The sequence below is a fragment of the Ochotona curzoniae genome, unplaced genomic scaffold (genome assembly GCF_017591425.1).
Source record: "Ochotona curzoniae isolate NIBS_2020 unplaced genomic scaffold, NIBS_Ocur_1.0 contig_2210, whole genome shotgun sequence".
NCBI lineage: Eukaryota > Metazoa > Chordata > Mammalia > Lagomorpha > Ochotonidae > Ochotona > Ochotona curzoniae.
In genome coordinates this window covers 46,216,572-46,236,265 of record NW_024465369.1, presented here as the reverse complement: position 1 = coordinate 46,236,265, position 19,694 = coordinate 46,216,572, and the positions used below count along the sequence as shown (strand labels likewise).

The following is a 19,694-nucleotide window of genomic DNA, read 5'->3' as shown; positions in this document are numbered from 1 at the left end:
TTTAAATATTATCTTCAGTGAACTAACTCTGTGTTAAGGCTCTCACCCATTTTTATTAGATGTTTTGCCTTTTCTGTTTGTTTAAGGAGGATTTTTACATATTCTCAATATAAATCTCTTTACAGACATATTGAGACTATAGTGGCATAGTCTTTGCCTTGCCATTTCAAGCTATGCTTTGTTTACATACTATCAAAAGGTTTATTTCTATTTACTTTTTGTGAAGGGGAGAGAATTATTTTGAACTTCCGATGCACTCTCCAAACACCTATCGTGTGTAAGCTGAAGTCCGTCTAGGCCTCCCAAGTGGACCACAAGGATCCAGTCACTTGGGCCATTTCTACACCGTCCAGGAAGCGACAGCCAGGGATCAGAGGCAGGGATCAAACTCAGGCACTCATTACGAATATCAGTTTCTCCATGGGTCCGTTAGAGGTTTGAGCATGTGCCCATCCCAGGAAGCTTTCATTTTTTATGAACTCATTGTATCTTTGTGGGCAGAGGGGTTATGTCTAATACTTTCTTGTGAGGGGAGTGTCATTTGTAATAAATCCTTGTGCTTTAGCAGTTTATAAAGATATTGTTTTGTTTTTATTGAACATTTTGTATGACTTCAAAAATTTTTATTATTATTTCTAAACGTCATCTCAAATTATTTTTAAATTGTACAAGTAGTAATTAATTACTTATTTTTCTCACCTATTCATCTAGTTATCCCCAAGCCATTTAGGTCCTTTCTTCCATAGAATCAGTTTGTAATATATGTGAAAAACAAACTGATTATGCTTGTGTGTATTTATATCTTAGAACTCTAAAACCTAGTTCATTTATCCTTTAATGAACATCACATTAATATCACCTTTTCTTGATAATACTCTTAGAAGTAAATTCTAAATTTACGTAGAATGTGTCAACTTTGTTCTTCCCTTTCAGTATTCATTTTTCTTACCCAAGTTGTTTATATTCACATTAGAAATAACATTTTATTTCTAGTAAAAATTCCACTTACGTTTTTATCACAATTGAACTGAAATTCCACAAGAGTTTGGTAGAGTTAATCATTTAACTGAAGAATTTATGAATATGTATTCTTCCTTCCATTTTTTAGGTCTTTATATATACTCTGTACATTTCAGTACAAATGACTTTATGTTTCATGAAATCCTAATTATTTCATGCTTGTGCAAGTAAGTAGTTTTAATTTTGATTTAAAAAATTTTTAAAATACAGCATTTTGAGGGTGGGTATTGACTTTGTATCCTAAATAATTGTTAGCTCGTTTTCAAAATTCTTGTATTATTTTGTGGATCTTCAGTATTTTTTTTATTAAAAATTGATGTATCTGTAAATAAAACAAATACACATTTTTCTTTTCAATCTTTTTGCCATCTTCCATGTGCTCAGTCACTAGCTAAATTACCCAATGCTGTGTTACATAGAAGTAGAGAGAATGAATACATTTGCTTCCAATCTCAGGGACAAACTACTTCATAACTCTTCACTAATTGTGATGTTAAAATAAAAAAGAATAAAATAAAACAAAATAAAAAAATACGTTGTTTTCTTATATGTTTTTAATATTGATATTTTAATATCACATTGCATTTCAGTGATTATTCTAGAGTTCAGAAGGTATCTGTGAATGTATCATAACCTATTTAGAACGAATATAGTAAGTTTTAGGTAAATAATAACACTGACTGACCTAAGTAATCCTTGTTAACATCGAGACACAATGATAACCTTCCTTCAAACTAGTTTTTTACATAGTCATAGTTTAATCATTTTTAGTAACTTCATCTTTTTCTTTTCAGTACATTTCAGTTTCCTTTTTTGTCTTTTAAAATAGAAACTTTATACATTCTTATAATGCAGTTCTGCTAGTAATTTTCTCCAGATTTATTTATCCCATAAATATTTTATTTTGACTTTAGCTTTGACAGATGTATACAACAGATGTGCTAGTCTGTTGTGATGGCTCTTGAATTTAAACCTGTTAAAGACAACATTATATTCCCTCTGGTCTCCATTAATATTGGTTTAAAGCCAGCTGCTATATATATATATATATATATATATATATATAGAGAGAGAGAGAGAGAGAGAGAGAGAGAGAGAATAATGATATAATGTGTCTGCTTTTCTCTTTCAGTATTTAGCAGGGTTTTTTTTTTTTTCTTATTCTCTCTTCCTGTCCTTTCTCACCATACAATATCCATAAACGGTGATTGTTCCTTGTGTTATTTATTCAGCTTGAATATTGCCCAACATCTCAAATTTGATATTGGACAGATTTTATCATTTTTGGAACTCTACAGCCAGAATCTTTTTCCAATCTATTTTTCACCCTATTCCTCTTTCCCATTTCATGACTGTAGTTTTACATATGTTAGAAAATTATATTGTGCAAGGAGTGTTCATCACCATCATCACCATCATCACCACCACCACCAGCAATTATTTGCTTCAGTTCATTTAGTCAGTTAACATTTCTCATATATCTTTAAGATAATTACTTTTTTTTTGCCATCCAAAGCATAATGTACAATTTATTTTTCTCAGCCTTTGGCTAAGATCAAGTGCAGTACTGATTTTTTTCACTTCATATATTGTGTAGCATTTCATTCTTTTTTATATTTCCATGTTGAAATTGTCTGTTTACTTGTTAATATGTTTAGTTTCATTTTCTGAATATATTTGCAAAGTAGTACAACAGTTTTCAGCATTATAAATAAACTTAAAAGTTTCCTTTGGGCATTGTGCCATAGTGGAGTAAGTCCTCCCATAAGATGCCCACATCCCAGATCAAAGTGCCCAGGATCAAGTCTAACCTCTGTTTCTGATCCAGCCACATGTTAATGCACCTGGGAGACTGCAGATGATGACCCAAGTATTTGAATTCGTATTTGGCACTTACCTGGAGTCTTAGATAAGAGTTCTAAGCTCTCAGGTTTGGTCTGGCCCAGCCATAGACATTGTAGGCATTTGAAGAGTAAATCAATACAGTGAAGATTTCTCTCTCTCTCTCTCTCTCTCTCTCTCTCTCTCTCTCATATTCCCCCTTAAATAACTGGGAAAATTTTCATGAAAATGTTTAATTTGATTTCCAACCAGTCTGTAAAACGAATGTATGTATTTGTCTATATTTACCTTTATGTATTTATGTGCACTTGCTTTAAGAGTATCTTAAATTAAACTATTTGAGACAGAGAGAAGCACAGACATACACAGACAATACTTCTACCTACTGATTAGCTCTCTGAAAGCCTGTGATGGTTCAGGCTAAGAAGCTGGGAACTAGGAACTCAACATAGTTGGGCATCAGGTACTCAATTATATGAACCATCAATTCTGCCTCCCAGTGTACACACCAACATGAACCAGAATTAAGAGTAATACAGCCAGCAGTTGAACTCCAACGTAAGATGATGGTGTCCCTACCGGTGGGTTACCCAATAAGAAAAACAGCCATTTCAATAATACTAAAATTCTGAAGTTTGCTTTATGAGATCAGCTGGTCTAAAACACCTCATTTGTTATCAATTTCATTACACCAATTGCATTCATCTCTCTAATATTATTAATTATATTAACCTTAGATAATTATCTTAAATTGTGTTAAGTTCATGTAATTATGACACTTCACACGTGTAGTCTCAATTGATTTAATACTCTCAACAATTTTGTAAAATGATGCAGTTTACAATTTATAAAAGAATACTCAAATACTAAAAACTGTGCTTTGAATTAGCATATGCATGAATATATGTATATATGTTAGATTGTACATTATAATACAAACCTGAGTTAATGCCTCTTAAATGTTAATGTCCATGTCCTTAAAAATATATAATAGGTTCCTTATACAGGAAATACTACAAAAATGATATGAAATGATTCATTCTAATAGTAATATGTGATTCTTTGGACAATGAACTTTTTTAACAAGAAGAAAAGAAAGTTTCAAGAAGAAAAAGCTTTTAAGTCCTGTCTTATTTTACTTCAACCTCACATTATTAAAAAGAAGTGAATATTTAGGAAAGATGGTATAGATTGTATCTGCTTAGGTGGAGTTTATGTTTAAATCACAGATAAAGCAGCATCAGGTGAAAAAAGCATATTCATGAACATTTGCACACAAGGATGTCTAAAACAAAGGATATGGAAATAATGGCTAAACTGTTTACAGTGATCATATTTGATTTATAAAATAAAGAAAGCAGATCAACCTCATTTACATGAATTACATATTTAAATTTTATTTTCAAATCAATGAGATGACTGAAAGTTCATTTAAAATCAAAGTAAATAGAAATCTGCTTTTCTAATTGGATCATAATTTAGCATAATGACTTGGGCAAAGTCTCAATCCAGACATTGTTATTGAGCATCTTCATTTTCTATTTGTTAATCTTAACAGTATTTTATTCGATTCAATCTTTCAAAGAACCATGTTTCTAATTCACTCTTTCTCTATTGATTTTATGTTTTAATTTACTTAATGTTTTTTCTCTTACCAGATTTAACTCCCATATGCTTATTCTGAGTTTATTTTTTTATGTTGTTTTTATGTCCTTCAGATTAAAGTTTATATTATTGAATTGAGACATTATTCTTTTTTAATGGTATAATCTATTTTATTAGGTATTTCTTTGTCCCTGAATAACAACATATATTCTGCTGTTGTTGAATGAAATTCTCTGTTGACCAGCTCCTGCTGGTTCATATGTTGCTGGATTAGTCTACATCCCTAATGATTTTCTGCCAAATTCTATCAATTCATAAGAAAAAAAAAGCAACGGTGAGGTTTGCAAATACACTTCCATGTTTTTCTATGTATATCCTTTCCTTTCTACCAGTATTTTCTTAGTTCTATTCATTGGTGATACATATTTTGGATTGTTTTGTGGCGGCACTTCCCATTTATTATGATAAAACTCTTCATTCTGATAACTTTTCCACATTAATTAGATTTTATCTAATATTAATAAGTTTATTCTGCATTCTTTGAATACTTGCAAGTTTCATCTCATTCAGTTCTTCTTACACCTAAATACATCATTATGTTTGCAGCAATTTTATAGAGCCGATATATAATTACAGATTTAAGTCCACTAGCAAAGCAATACTTACTTTTCAATTTTAAATGTGTAACTATTGCATTACTGATACATTTTTCCTCATTGCACAGCACAGAGATTCACTTGAGAAAATGTATGTGAGCTGTTTCTACTATTTACATTTAATGTAATTTTTAATATGACTGACATTTCATTTTCCCTGTTACTGCCATATTAAAAACTTCTAGTTATTTGATTTTATTCGAAAGTTTAGACAGAAAGACACAGAGACTGAGAGATGCTGACATAATGCCTAATAGGATTATTCCAAGTAACTATTCTTTACATTTTAATTAATTCCTGCAGACTTTCAAAAGCACGAATTCTATGAACACATACATGTAAGGCAAAAAAGAACACTAGAAATTAGTGCTTAGTAAAGTAAAAGATCATTACATAATGCACATAAAACATCTTCACCAAATACAGATTCAGTTTTCTCAACAACTTTAAGAAAAGCATCAGTAAATAATTGTGGTCAAGAAGTATTTGAAATATTCAAATATAAGGCACTCACTTAATAAGATACATTTTAGAAATAAACTTCATATAAAATATTTTATCATAAACATGATACAATCTTACTTGGGTAAACTATATTTTCTAACAAGCTGTTACACAATATTCACCAAATTCTAAATGTATTATGACACCAAGTGGTCTATTATATCACATTGCCTTTTAGAGTTAATGTTCTAAATTCTTAAAAGATGCTGTTATCGTGCTTAACTTGCAACATGAGTTTTTTTTTTTCTTTAGGCAAAAATTCATTGAACAGCTATTACTAACCTAATACAAGAATTACAGAGACAAATTAAAAAATGACTTCATGTTTGTTTCACAAAAGTACACATATGGAAACCAGAAGGAAAACATTATGCAATGGTGATAATAATAGTTGTCCTCTGCTATTTATGACAGAAAAAAAGAAGGACCAAATAAAATGATTAATTCTTAATTACTGCCTGAACCAATATGGAGTTGCGGTTAGATATTCTTCCTGTACTGAAGGCCTCAATGGAAGCAGTATGTGCTTTGCATTGACATCTAATGTTTTATAACAGGAACACAAAGTAGGTTATGATTAGAATTGGCATACTCTTTTACTGAAGACACCAGAATTTCCTAAGATTCTAGATGACGAGAGAATGATTATAAAATGTAACTTTAGAATGTCCTAATGGCTATCACTTGATAAAAATTGTATTTTTAAAACAGACACTTTTTCTTACACACACACACAACTCACACAAACATCAAGAACCCTCATTTCAAAGCCTTAGAGGAATTTTTAGGGAGTCACAAATATTTTATTTCCTGGAGTTGAGAATATTAGTTTTCATCAAATCTGTAACATTCAAAAGGGAAGGGACACATGTGCCCACCACTACCGCTTTCATTGTGTGCATCTTCCTAAATCATACTAAAAGATGAAAATTCCAAATAAAGTGATTATGAAGGAAATGCATGCATAACATAATCAGTCAAGACATTCTAACAAAAGAAATTTGCATGCAAGCTTATGAACATGAGAATTTAGTTGAAAGTGAAATATGAATATTCTCATGACAGGATGAATCTATTACTGCAGTCAAGTATTTACAGACCATATTCATCTGCAAATACTTATTAATGCCAGAAACAAGACAATTCCTGAGTCATAAAACAGAACATACCACCCTAAAACATCTGGGATACTTACACACTTTTCGCTGTCAAATACATAGCACAAGTGTTTATTTGACTCAGAATCTTTGCATATGAAAGTGAATATCCTCTTGTCGGTTTTATCATCTGCACAAAATGATATTCTATGAAGCTGGCAATTGTGTTGGACTTCCTGTGAACACAGATAGAAACAAACACAGATGGTGTGATCTTTTTCCATTTTCTGGATACCAACGTGTGTTAATGATGTATAACTCATGCCCGAAAAAGCGTAAGAATCCACTGGCAACTTTTGGCTTTATATGTATATGCACCCCAAACTTAAACACGCTTGTATCGGATATGGACCTCCTGATTCAGGATTAAGCGAAAATACTCATTTTCAAGAGTACTTAGAAAAACATAAGGAAAGGATCAAAGTTTCACAGACTCTGAGCTACAAATAGATTTTTTAAAAAATTTATTTATTTTTATCGTAAAGTCAGATATACAGAAAGTCAGAGAGGAAGATCTTCCATCCATTGGTTAACCCCTGTCTCCCGCTCCCAAGTGGCTACAATGGCCAGAGTTGAAACCATCCGCAGTCAGGATCCAGGAGCCTCCTCCAGGTCTCCCACATGAGTGCAGGGACCCAAGGCCTTGGGCTGTCTTCTATTGCTTTCCCAGGCCACAAGCAGGGGACTAAATGGGAAGTGGGGCCACCGGGACACAAACCGGTGCCCATATAGGATCCCAGCACATGAAAGGTCAGGACTTTTGCCACTAGGCTACTGCGCTGAGGCCACAAATAGTTTTAACATGTCATAATTTTAAATAGGAGAATGAGTCCAAGAGAGATCATAATACCAACAAGAAGAGAGTTAGAACTGTTTTAGCCACAAATCTTTGCATTTTATTTCACTGTTACCCACAACATGTTAACAATGTGGCTTCATCCACACACAATTTGATGCGATAACTGTCGTTATGTCATAGTTTTTTGTTTTGTTTTGTTTTGTTTTTACTGATTTTCATTTTAGTGTCTTCTGGACTACACATACTCTTTAACTTTTTCTGTCTAAGAAGGTCATCTTAGGGCTTCTGTAGCATCTTTAATTGGATAGTGAAGAGAACTGTCTCCATATCCAGGCTGCTATTACAGAAACAAATCTGTTAACTGATAGAAAGGTAAATATTGCAAATATTGCAAACACATACCGAAACACAGATATAGATATATATCAATAGCTCTGGAATAAGGCCAAAGATGCTATATATGTATACATATATATATGTAAATGTGTGTATACATGCATATACATGGGAGGAATGTTTCAACATTCATGTCTCGATGGTGAAAGACACCCTCCCTTTTGCTTAGCTTCTCATGAGCCTGACAACAGGAGTGGTTAGCCCATACCATGTGCCAGTACCAGATAAGGAGTACAATTGGGGGAAAGGACCACGTGGTTGACAAAGTAGGCAGACTACATTACATTGGGTGGAGAAGTTATGGTTTCCATTTCATGCAGCTATGTTTGCTACTTGCCTGTCCCATTTTATTCCCTCCTGAAATTTCTGACACCTGTTTTTAAGGGTTACTGAGGATGTTTCATTTCATCTTAAGTTACTTCCTGCTGCTTAGGGGTATAGGCCTTACATGTCCTGGGTTTAGAATTTTCTTCCTTTAGCTCTTCTAATGGATCCATTTCACAAGTCATAGAAAGTGTAGCTGGAGTCAATGCCTGTTCCTTGGTCACTGGCCTTTTTCTGCATTTTGAATTGGCATCCAAGGGCCTCAATTTGTGTTCAGAGGCAGGTCAACTGTGCACCTGGGCACGATCTTCCTCCCTGCACAGGAATCAACATTAGGGGGCTGCACTGTGTATTCTGATGCTGAGACACCCACCCCAGTTTCTGGTTTCTGAGACTGGAAGAGTTTATTGTATCTGGGACTGACCAGGCATTAACACCCTAGGTTTCTTGCAATGTTAAAAGTCATCAGTGAAAGAAAAAAAGTCTTTAGTGCAAGTCCTCTCCCTCCACACCCAAAGACCCTGTCCTCGGGCCCCAGCCTAGTGTTGCTACCATCGCCTAGAAGTCATCAGGTCCCTGTTCTGCTTTTCCCAAATGAAAACATTGTCATTCAGTACCTGTGGACTGCCAAGGACCCCTCAGGTACCTAGCCTGCCAAAGGCCATCAGTGGGCTTCTCCCCCTGCCCAACAAGACTCTAGGGACGCTGCAGGTGTGACCTGCCTAGGGCCCTAGCATCAGTTACCTGATCTGCTACTCCCAGACCGGTATTTTGTCATGCTATGGGTGGCAGCCTGCCTTCTATTTCAATAAAACAGAAAAACAGTACAAAGAGATGGATTCACTGTAGGTTTTTTATAAAGTCATGTTACTTTAGTCAGTACTTATGCAACTACCAATTTGGTCTCAAATTATTCTGTCCCATACTTTTCCAATGTGACTAACTCTGAAACTGACAATTTTGTTTGTTTTAATGTCAACATGATCAACCAAACAATAACCCTGAACCACACTGTAATTTCTAAATAGTGATAGAAGGTCAACAATTAGTTTACTGATTGTTAATTATGTTTATAATTATGTATAGGTGTTTGTGTGTATATATACATATTTATCTATTAATGTGTATGTACAAGAGTTCTTTTTTCTGCTTATAGGAAACACACCAAACATACTACTTATGTAACTTTTGTGGAATCTACATTTATCTTTTTTTCATTCACCAATCAGTATAAGTATAGCAAGCCTTTGGTTATGAACACCTGAGAATCATCCTAATATTGCATCAGATTAGTATAGATATCTAACTATCAGCACCCCCTAAAAAATGAGGAACTGATGCTGCAGATTATTTTTGTGAGGGTTTTGTTAATTGTTATTGTGATAGGTCCTTTTGATCTTAAACAACATTTGATGAGACACAATAGAGACTTCTGAGTGACAGTAAACCATAGTGAGGAAACACAAGCCCTTTAACATTAATGGTATTTTATGGGAGTTGTGACGACCATCACAAGTTACTTTGATCTCCAATTCATCTGCAGGATCAATGTCCGGACTGCAGTCATCATGAGAATGAGTGATGTCTAAACACTTCTGCGAGACTTGCTGAGGGAGATTCTCTTCCATCTTTACTCACCCAAGTGAGAAAGGAAGATAACAGTCCTAATTTCTATAAGGTTCCTGGTAGATTAATAATACATTTTTTAAAAATTATGCCTCACATATGAACATTTAACTCTTCATAAATTTATTTAGGAGTTTTGTATTTCATTTTTCCTTAAATCACAACTTTCTGTTCAACAAATAGATTGACAAATTTTTGACAATGAGGCCTATTACATGCAGCCCCAACTATGCATCATACCACATCTCCTCAAGGTTTAATGTGTACATGAATAACTGAGTTTGCTTTGCAAATGTAGAAAGAGATTTAGCAGTTCTGGAATAAGACCCAAGGTCCTACGGAGTAAGCACCAGTAGATTCTAATGCTGTTATTCCACAGAACACACTTAAACAGCAAGATGGTACTTACTCTATTAACGAAGTTACAGAACAGGGGAAAATATTTTCATGATCTGTTTATGAATCAGGTTTTCTGGTGATCATTTTTAATTAAATGAATGTTATAAATAAGCATGCATGCTAGATTGTTAGAGAAAAAATATGATAACATATATTTCCAAAATAATTGGAATCGAGTCTCAACCAATTACTCGCAGCTATTGTAGTCTTACTAAGTGTTTGAACAATAGTTCTGTGGCATTGGGAATAAAGTCTTATTAAATTAATGTACCAGGACTGCCATAACAAAAAGCACAGATTGGGTTAGGAATCTGTTTACTCATGGTTCTTGAGGTTAGAAGGACAAGATCAAAGAGTCGGTCAGCATGGGTCCCCTGGGGCTCCCTCCCTGGTTAGTAAATGCCTGCATCTCTGTTTTCATTTGACCTTCCCTCTGTGTGTGAGCATCCTGATGTTTCTTGGCCTTTTTACATGGTCACCAGTTAGATGCCACTCTAAAGGTTTCACTCATCCTCAATTAACTCTTTGAAGGTCCAGTCTTTGAATGGCAATCCCATGGGGGATAAGAGTACAACACAGGAATTCTCAAAAAAAAAAAAAAAAACCCAAAAACAAAAACAAAGTGCAAAACAATTAGCTCACGAAAATATATTTAACGATTTGGAGTCTAAAATGTTTAATCTATTTGTAAATTTTTTTATTGGAATTGTAGGGGAGGGGAAGCAAAGAACACTACTTTTATATTGTTACGGACTGAGTCATATTCCAATAAATTGCGTGTGTTGAAGCCCTATAACTGAGTCCATGAGACTGTGACCATACTTGGAATGTTAGATTTAAAACACTGACAAATCCCTGAGGTGATCTCTACGCTTTACGTTGTGTAAATTGCAACTTAATTTTGCTTTTAACTAATCAATATATAACTTTGTTGCATAATAAATAGTTTATTTCAGCCAATCACAGGCAGATGACTTATCACACCACACCCAGATAAGGCAGACATCTGGCAGTAGCCCATCCAGTGATCTCACCATTTCCCCGGCACTGGATCTGCAGAAGCCTGCTGCCAGCCTAGGTGCTACTCCAGAAATTTCCTTTAGTTCTGACTGCTTCTGAGTCATGAACTATTGTTCCTTCATCTCTATTCTGTTAAACCTAACCTATCTAAAGAGCTTTCAACAGGAGATAAAACCTCTAGGAAAGTAAGTAAGATAAAATGAGGCCACTAATGGGGTCCCTAATCCAATCTGACCAGTATCCTTTTATAGGAAAAGTGGAAACAGAGTTACCAGACCTGCCTATCCATTGAAGAAGAACATGTAACAGCAAAAGCATAGCTAAGAAGAGAGGCCTCAGGAAACAAACAAAACAAACAAAACAAACAAACAAAAAGAAAAAAAAACCCAAAATCTAATGACACCTTGGCCTTGGCCTTCCAGCCTCAAGACGGGTGCGAATATAAACCTGTATTGCCTAAACCACTCGAATTTTATGGCAGTTTCAGAAAACTAATACACAATGATGATATCTATAAAAAATAATTAGAGGCAGTGCAGGATATTTTAATAACAACATAGCAGTTTACCTTGTTTTACTGTATGAAATCACAGACTGCACATCATTTTCATGTAACATGAGGAAAAACTCCCTTATGTATTCCAAGCAATGTTGAGTACACTTAATATAAGATATCACATTCTAAACACAGAATAAAAGACAGACTACTTGGAAATGAATTCCAAAAGTTTTTCCCTGTTAAAATGCCATGGCATTTTAAAATGTCATTAATTCAGAAATAAACAGTTTAAGTTGGCAACATAATATAAAAGACTCATCAAATAGGGAGATAATTATAATTAATGAAAAAAAATGGAATGCTTTTGGCACACAAAAACGAGCCTTACCTTTGTCTTGGGCTCTAGAATTTTGACTCCATAAATAGATATTTGCAGTTCAACTTTAGGAATTTTCTGGCCTTCAGATTTCTTGATATGTCTTGCAAACTACAACAGAAATGTTATTTACAAAACTATAATTCTGTTTGCATGGAGAATGAACACAAACATCTGGTCTTCATATTCAGTGTCATCTTCATTCAGTCAATTCTAGATCTTTATTAAGAATTCTATAAAAATAGGATAAAATATAATAGTATAGAAATGACAGTAATAAATAGTATAAATGTGTAATAGTAAATGATAGCAATCTATTGATATAAGCAGATCTGTTTTTAATAATCTTGTAAAAACATGATATACAGTGCAATTCTTCCATGATATTTAGTAATGATATTGATACTTACACAACTAGAAACACTTTTGGAAAGCTAGGCAGAGATTCACCTCTGTTTTCCCTGTGCACATTTTTTTTTTTTTTTTTTTGCTTTTTTTAGACACTCTGCATTTACCACCTGCTGGATAAGCTATTTTTGCAGTTTCTAGATGTTTGGACACTGCATTGGCTAACCATTTCAGTGAATAGAGACAGACTACAGAATCCAAATCAAATGCAAGAATTAACATAAGTGTTCCAACTCAAAGATTCAAAAACACAGGTATGGTATGCACGTGGTCTGGAGGGTGAGATGCTGGTCAGGAAGCTCACACCCCACACTGACGATGGCCCTGATCCCATGCCTGTTGATATCAACTTTGGAAGACAGTGGTGATGGCTCAATCCTGTCTTGGAGGGCATTTAGAGAGTGAACCAGTCATCCAGATCTCCGTCTGTCCATGTGTCTCTTTGCCTCTTACATCAACGAATAAAAAATGGAAAAAAATAAAGATGCTGTATATTGAAAACATGAAAAAGTCTGTTATTTTATAACAGTAATTATTGTAGTCTCATTGAATTATTAAATATTCATACATTAGAGAGGGAAGGATGTGTGTGTGTGTGTGTGCGCGCACGCGTGTGCTACTAGGTTGCCTTAAAAATGCAATTTATTAGGTTGTATTACAAAGTAGAAATGAAAATCAAAGTACTCATGCATTTAAGTGAAGATCTAGCCTCTCTCTTGATATGACCAGATTTAGTGCTGGGGAAATGACAGGAGGGGTCAAACCAACTTCTCAAAAATATTTATTTATTTGCTTATTTATTTTGAAAAGGCACACTTACAGAGAATAGGAGAGACAGAAGAAAGATTACCCATTTTCTGGTTCATTCCCTAAATGGCCACTACAGCTCCAGCTGAGTCAATCTGAAGCCAGGAGCCAGGAGCTTCTTCTGGGTCTGCCACAGAGGTGCAGGTCCCAAGGTTTTGGCCATCCTCTGCTGTGTCCTCAGGAAATAAGTAGGAAGCAGGATGAGAAGTGGAGCAGTCAGGGCATGAACCAGAGCCTATAAGGGATATGCTGATGTTTACAAGCAGAGGTTTACCCAATGAACCATTGCTTCAGCCACACCCAGCTAAATTTGAAGTTAAACGATTAACGTAGTTTTAAAAGCTTATTTCAGACAAGCCAGCATGTTATGCAATGGGTTAAGCTGCTTTGTGCAGTGCCAGCATCCCATACAGGTAATGGCCCAAGATCAAGATTAAGCTACTCCACTTAAGATCCAGTTCCCTCCTAATGTGCCTGCGAAAGCAGCAGAAGACGAAGCAATTCCTTGCACCCCTGCACCTAAGTGGGTGACCCAGAAGAAGCTCTAGACTCCTGGTGTTGGCCAGGTCCAATCCCAGTTGCTGTAGCCATTCAGGAAGTGGATCAGCAGATGGAAGATATTTCTCTTTGTCTCTATCTCTTTTTTGTCTCTGTAAGTCTGCTTTTCAAATAAACAAATCTTTAAAACAAAATAAAACTTATTTTAGAATACATATACACCCATGCACTACTCACAGACAACATGTGTATGCTATGTAGGATGAGAGGGTTCCATGCAATATTTGAGACATATCTACATTTAAAAATTATGCAGTGTTTACCCGAAATTCCAAGTAACTGAAAATCTTCAAATTATCCAGCATCCCTACCCTCTCCCACTACTTCCCTTCATTTTTTTCCCTCTTTTAGCTTGCTTTGAAGAAAACTATCAAGGAGAAATAAATAGGATTTCTCACTCCCTCAAGCGTCAGAATACTTCCTAGCATAATGACTTGCAGCCTATGGGTCATCCTCACTTGTCTTAGAATAGATGCCGTGCAAGGCCGTGCAGGGTTCCAGCGCTCTGCTGTGTCATATTTATTTGCACTGTGCATTACACTCTAATCTAAGGCAGATGTGAGTTCCAGTGGGATAGCTCAGCCCTGCTGCTGAGAGCAGTTAAAAGCCGGTTTGTCCTTTCAGGGCTCTGCACTGCCGTGGAGGGCCACATAATTAAAACATGCACGAGCCACCCTGAAGTGTGTCTCTTTTCCTTTCCTTTCCATTTCCATTTGCTGAATTGAATTTTGGGTGGTAGAAGTGTGCAACTTGCTGTCTGTTCTTTGTGAATACGGGCTGCTAACTGACTCTTTTCCCTGTTCTTTTTTGTGCCTCACAGACTTACATTCTGCATGTGATCTAACTAGCCTGTGCCAGAACTGTGTTTTCCTTCAGTGCAGGCCCATAAAAAGTACCAGTCTTCTTTTCCAAAGAATGGACATTATGTTCGCTTTATTTTCCTTCATCGTCTCCTTGTTGGTTTAGTGAAATTAAGTAATGAGGAGGCTTTCCCATACAAAGGCTTAAATCAATGAGCCGTTTGCCACGTATGCGAACGCTTCTGGACAAAGCGACTCCCTGGTTGGGCTGCAGCTTTCTAAGCTTGCTTCCCCGGTCCTGCTCTTCTCCAGAAACAATGCGTTTTGGCTTCTGAACTCCCACATCTGGACACAGCCATCCCTATGACCTCTGACAACAATTGCACAACCTTCCTGTTTCCAAGAAATCCACCAACAAGTCACTAATAACTTACTTGCTGAGAAGGAAAGAAAGAAAGGAAGTAGGGACTGGAGGCAGAGAAAACAAAGAAAGGGTGGGAGAGGAAATGTAGCGCAGGGAGAAAAAGAGAACGAATATCAAATATTTCACCTAATGTTGACTCATCTGCTTTAGATCAAGACAAAATAATTTGGCACAAAGGCCCGTCAGAGATAACCTAATCCAATTTCCTACTTCACAGATGAAGAAATGTGTCCCAGAGAAATTGTTAACCTAAATCATAAAATGCTCTTGCAGCAACCCAGCCTCAAATTAGTGTTGCAGATAAGTAATAAACATCTTATTCTACTCTGCACGTATTTCATGTCAAAAAAGGGAAAAAAATCCAAGATCTTGTTTAACAGCAACACTTCTGCTGGCCTTGACTGATGAACGTACCTTGCAAACTCTCACTGAAGGTTATATTCATTCGTTCAGTCTGTATTGTAAGGCACTAATTAATCTCTACTCTGCCTCATCCAGCTAAATTTGAAAGTTAAGCAAATAGTGACTATAAAAACGAGGGAGGGGGAATCAGTAGGGGGTTGGGAACTTGGAGAGGGGGTGGAGAAATCCCAGACCCTATGTAATTGTACCATAAAATTTTAAAATTTAAAAAATTTTTTAAAAAGCTTGTTTCCGACAGCCTGGCATGTTGTGCAATGGGTTAAGCTGCTTTCTGCGGTGCTACCATCCCATATGGGTAATGATGCAAGATCAAGCTACTCCACTGTTCAAGCTTATTGCATTCTATAGCTGGCAGATTTCCCAATTACTCAAAGATGTTTCCCAGCTTGTAGACTCTAGTTTTGTCCCCATATACCACTGACAGATTTGGAAGACATAGTCATTAATTTATCTTCCATAGATTCCTTTCTCTACTGAATTATTATCATGCTAACATTTGAGGAGCCCTTCTCAAACTCCTTTCACTTTTTTACTTCTGGAGATTCACATATTGACAGGATTGGATGAACAGTGAGCTACCATTAACATGAATATGATCCTGCAATGAAACGTTTTCAAGCCAGGCAAAACACACATTATGGAAAACGCCTCAGAATACATAAACAACAACAACAACAAAGCCTTCTCTACAACAAAGAGGAAAGCATGAAGCACTGTTCAGAAGAGCTGAAGCCTCTAAGTATCAAAGAAAGTGTGAAGGGAGCGCTACCAAATTGTGTCATTGCAAAAGCCCTGTTGATCCATCAGAAGACATTTTAAAAAGTGGAATCTAATACCACTAAAGGAAAAATGTGCTTGCAGGCAACAAAGCTTCTTTGTTATTTTCTGCTTATTTTTCTGAGCAACTATTCTTTCTGCTTTTACTTAGTCAAAGCAGTCATAATAATCCTGTGGGAACATCGGTACTGCTTAAATATAGTCACATTAAACTGCAGGCATTATTAATTAAACCACTAGACACAAAGATAGAATGGAGTGTTATCCTACAGAGGAAGATCCAACTGCCCCCTTGACAGTAATTTTCAAAGTCACATTTTTCTCAAGGGAACTTCCCCTAGCAATCTCCCAGGGAAAGTGGTAAATTCTGAGCGTATTACCAATACTGACTCCTAAGCGAACACAGATTTTTTAATAAAATACCTTGAGCACCCTGACATTTGTACTAGTTCTATTAATGAAAATAACCAGATCGCTGTGGGGAAACGTGGTCATAACAGTACTAATGTTAATGAATACACAGAACTTGAGGGATTTTCAAATTGCTACTTTTGTGAAATTTGTTATGTTCCTAATTCTCAGGCTAAATCATGGAACAGAAACAGAAATCATTCAGTATAATCAAGAAATAGAAAAGTTGTTGCTTTGACAAACATATAAGCTAAAATTAAAAACAATACTTTAGCAAAGTATTCCTTTAATCAAAATTTACAAACTATAAATATGCATAAAGTGACAAAATCTATCTTAAAATCCAAATGAATTTGTTTCATTCAAAAGTAAGCAGGCATAAGTAAATGTAAAGCTGTAAACACAGAAAAAAAATCTAAGTTTTCCATTTCTTTTTATTCTTATATTTTGAATGTCATCTGCTTTAGCTAAGTCAAATTGCAGAAAACAAAGCTAATGTAAATAAAATGCGACCTTCTGTGTCAAATAAAATTGCACACTAATCATGAAAGAACAGTCAAATGTATTTAAGAAAAAACAAACAGGAAATTAATAACGTGCGAACAAAGTAAATCTCTTTCTTTAATGGAGCCACAGCACCACCTACTGGCTATTTCTACTTAACAACAAAACTTAAAAAGAAACGGTATTTTTTAAATGTAAATATTATTAGCCTACTTTAAAACTGTAGTCTCGGATCTCTGGCATAAGGAAAACTTTTCAAACTAAAATATGCAAAAGTGTTGTTTCATTTTACTCATTTAAATTGGTGAGTGCATCAATAGTTTCCTGAAACACAACTCCTTTGTAATCAACTGATTAAAAATTGGTTCTTAAACATAATTTAAGCTGGAAAACACTTGAAAAACAAAAGCTAATATAAAACAAGTATTCTTCTGGAAACCATAGTGAATAATTTTGTCTTGTTTTAGGCCATTTTCCTTTATTAATAGAGTGCATTTCTAAACAAAACACTCAACAGAAGAGAACCATAACATCCCATAAAAATGCATGTAGACCAACCATTGTTTAAAAAGTGTTTTATTCTAGATGTCTCTTTGCATTTCAGTTATTCATTACTTAATTTGATCCTTCTGCTTATGGCTTTGGGAAGAATGAATAAAGAATCAGTGAGTATAAAGAAACTCTGAATGCAAATACCATTGTTCTTTTAAAAAATAATCTGATTGGAAGATGAACTGCTTTAGCATATTTACAACACCGTGATCTTGCTTAAACAGAGCTCTATTCTGTTTTTTTCTTTTTATAGACTTGAGACTTCTTACATCTTTTAGTGTTTAGTAATACTGGCCAAGAAAGAGCCAAGGGCAAATATAAATTATGTCCTAATGAATATCAGCAAGAAATAAGTAGTCAGAACTTCCATTTAATGGAATTGATATTATAAAAAAACTTGTAGACTTTAGACAATAAGACTTTAGACAGTTATATACAATACATATTAAATGGGTGAATAAAATATTATCTAGCTTTATTTTTTCACCCAGATAACAAAGCCTCTTACTCAAAAATGGTGTTGGTTCTGTCTGATCTAATATTCTCCTAGAAAATAGTGTAGACATTTAACTTAGTGGTTAAGACCCTGCCATCTCACACTGGTGCAGCTGTTTTGATTCCTGATCCTGGTTCTTGATTCCAGCTTCCTGATGATGCAGACCCTGCCATCAATGGTGACGGGTTCTTACCTACGCACACTGGAAAACCTACATTGCACTCCAGCCTCCCAGCTTCGACCACAGCCTAACCCAGTCATGAAGGCATTTGAGGGTTGAACCACAACATAGGAACCCTCTCTCTTAGATTCTCAAGCAAATTACATTAAGAAATAACTTTGTAAAAGACTAATGAAATATTGTAATGCTTATATCTTTCTTCTCACAATCAGAACCTAACTTCTCTGTCAGTAAGTGTTCATCTCTAAATTAAAGTTGAAGAACTGTTGTTCCTTCAAAAGTGTCAGAACAGCCATACAGAATGCAATGAATCGTGTAATGAAAGCAGTGTTATGTAGATTTCTTTTAAAGTTCCAGGTTTATTTCTTTGAAAGGCAGACAGATGAGGAAATAAGGTAATGCAGAGAAAGGACAGAGAGCTTCCCTCTGCTGCTTCACTAACCAAATGTCTGCTGTAAGTGAAGACAGCAGCATGGGTGTCAAGAACAAAATCACTTGGGGCTTGATTTGCCACCTGCCATGCATATTCGCAGGAAGTTGGACTGGAGGAAGAGTAGTTGGGACTGGGGCCAAGAACTCTTGATATGGGCATCTCTAGAGTGGTGGCACAAAGTTATGTGCCAAAATGCCTGGCCCAGAGTCATATATTTATACTATAAAAAATTATTTTGAAGATGTTTTCCATAGTCCAGAAGGAACTTCATTTGAGCTTTGGAATAATTGGAAAAATATGATGTATGGGAACTTATATAAGAACTCTTCAGGAAATTTGCTGGTTATGGATATGTGTGTTTGGTTATACTTTAAAGGAAACTTCTAATTAAAGGTATGTGAGTTAGCATGTTCTAGGTGTTTCTCTGGTTCCCCTCTGGCCACTCATGGTATAACCAGATCCTCCTGAGTCTATCCATGAGAACAGCTTTAACATGTAGTAACACTGCACGATTCTCCCTTAGAACTGACTCTAAATCTACATCTTTTGTTGGTAGATATCATACTCTTTTAGACAGGTATTGTTACAATGTCGATAACTTTTGAGCGAGGACACTTGCCAGCAATGACAAAGAAAGTACACAAGTTGCTGAATGTCGATACTTAGAACAGATGACTATTGAAAGTTGCCTTCAACA

The 19,694-nt window shown here is 35.4% G+C and overlaps 1 protein-coding gene across 5 annotated transcripts in view; it reads right to left on the bottom strand.

The window, feature by feature from the left end:
- Positions 1-19,694, bottom strand: part of GULP1 (GULP PTB domain containing engulfment adaptor 1) — a 95,688-nt gene that overhangs the window by 31,329 nt on the left and 44,665 nt on the right. For 2 of the 5 annotated variants that reach the window (XM_040972148.1, XM_040972147.1), the window contains exons 4-5: positions 12,236-12,334; positions 6,823-6,960 (exon numbers count right to left, since the gene is read on the bottom strand). The exons of 1 other annotated variant lie outside the window; for it this stretch is intronic. In XM_040972148.1, coding sequence (XP_040828082.1) covers positions 6,823-6,960; positions 12,236-12,334 — 237 coding nt within the window. The remainder of the gene's footprint in view (positions 1-6,822; positions 6,961-12,235; positions 12,335-19,694) is intronic. 2 more of the 5 variants (XM_040972149.1, XM_040972150.1) reach the window with 1 other exon arrangement.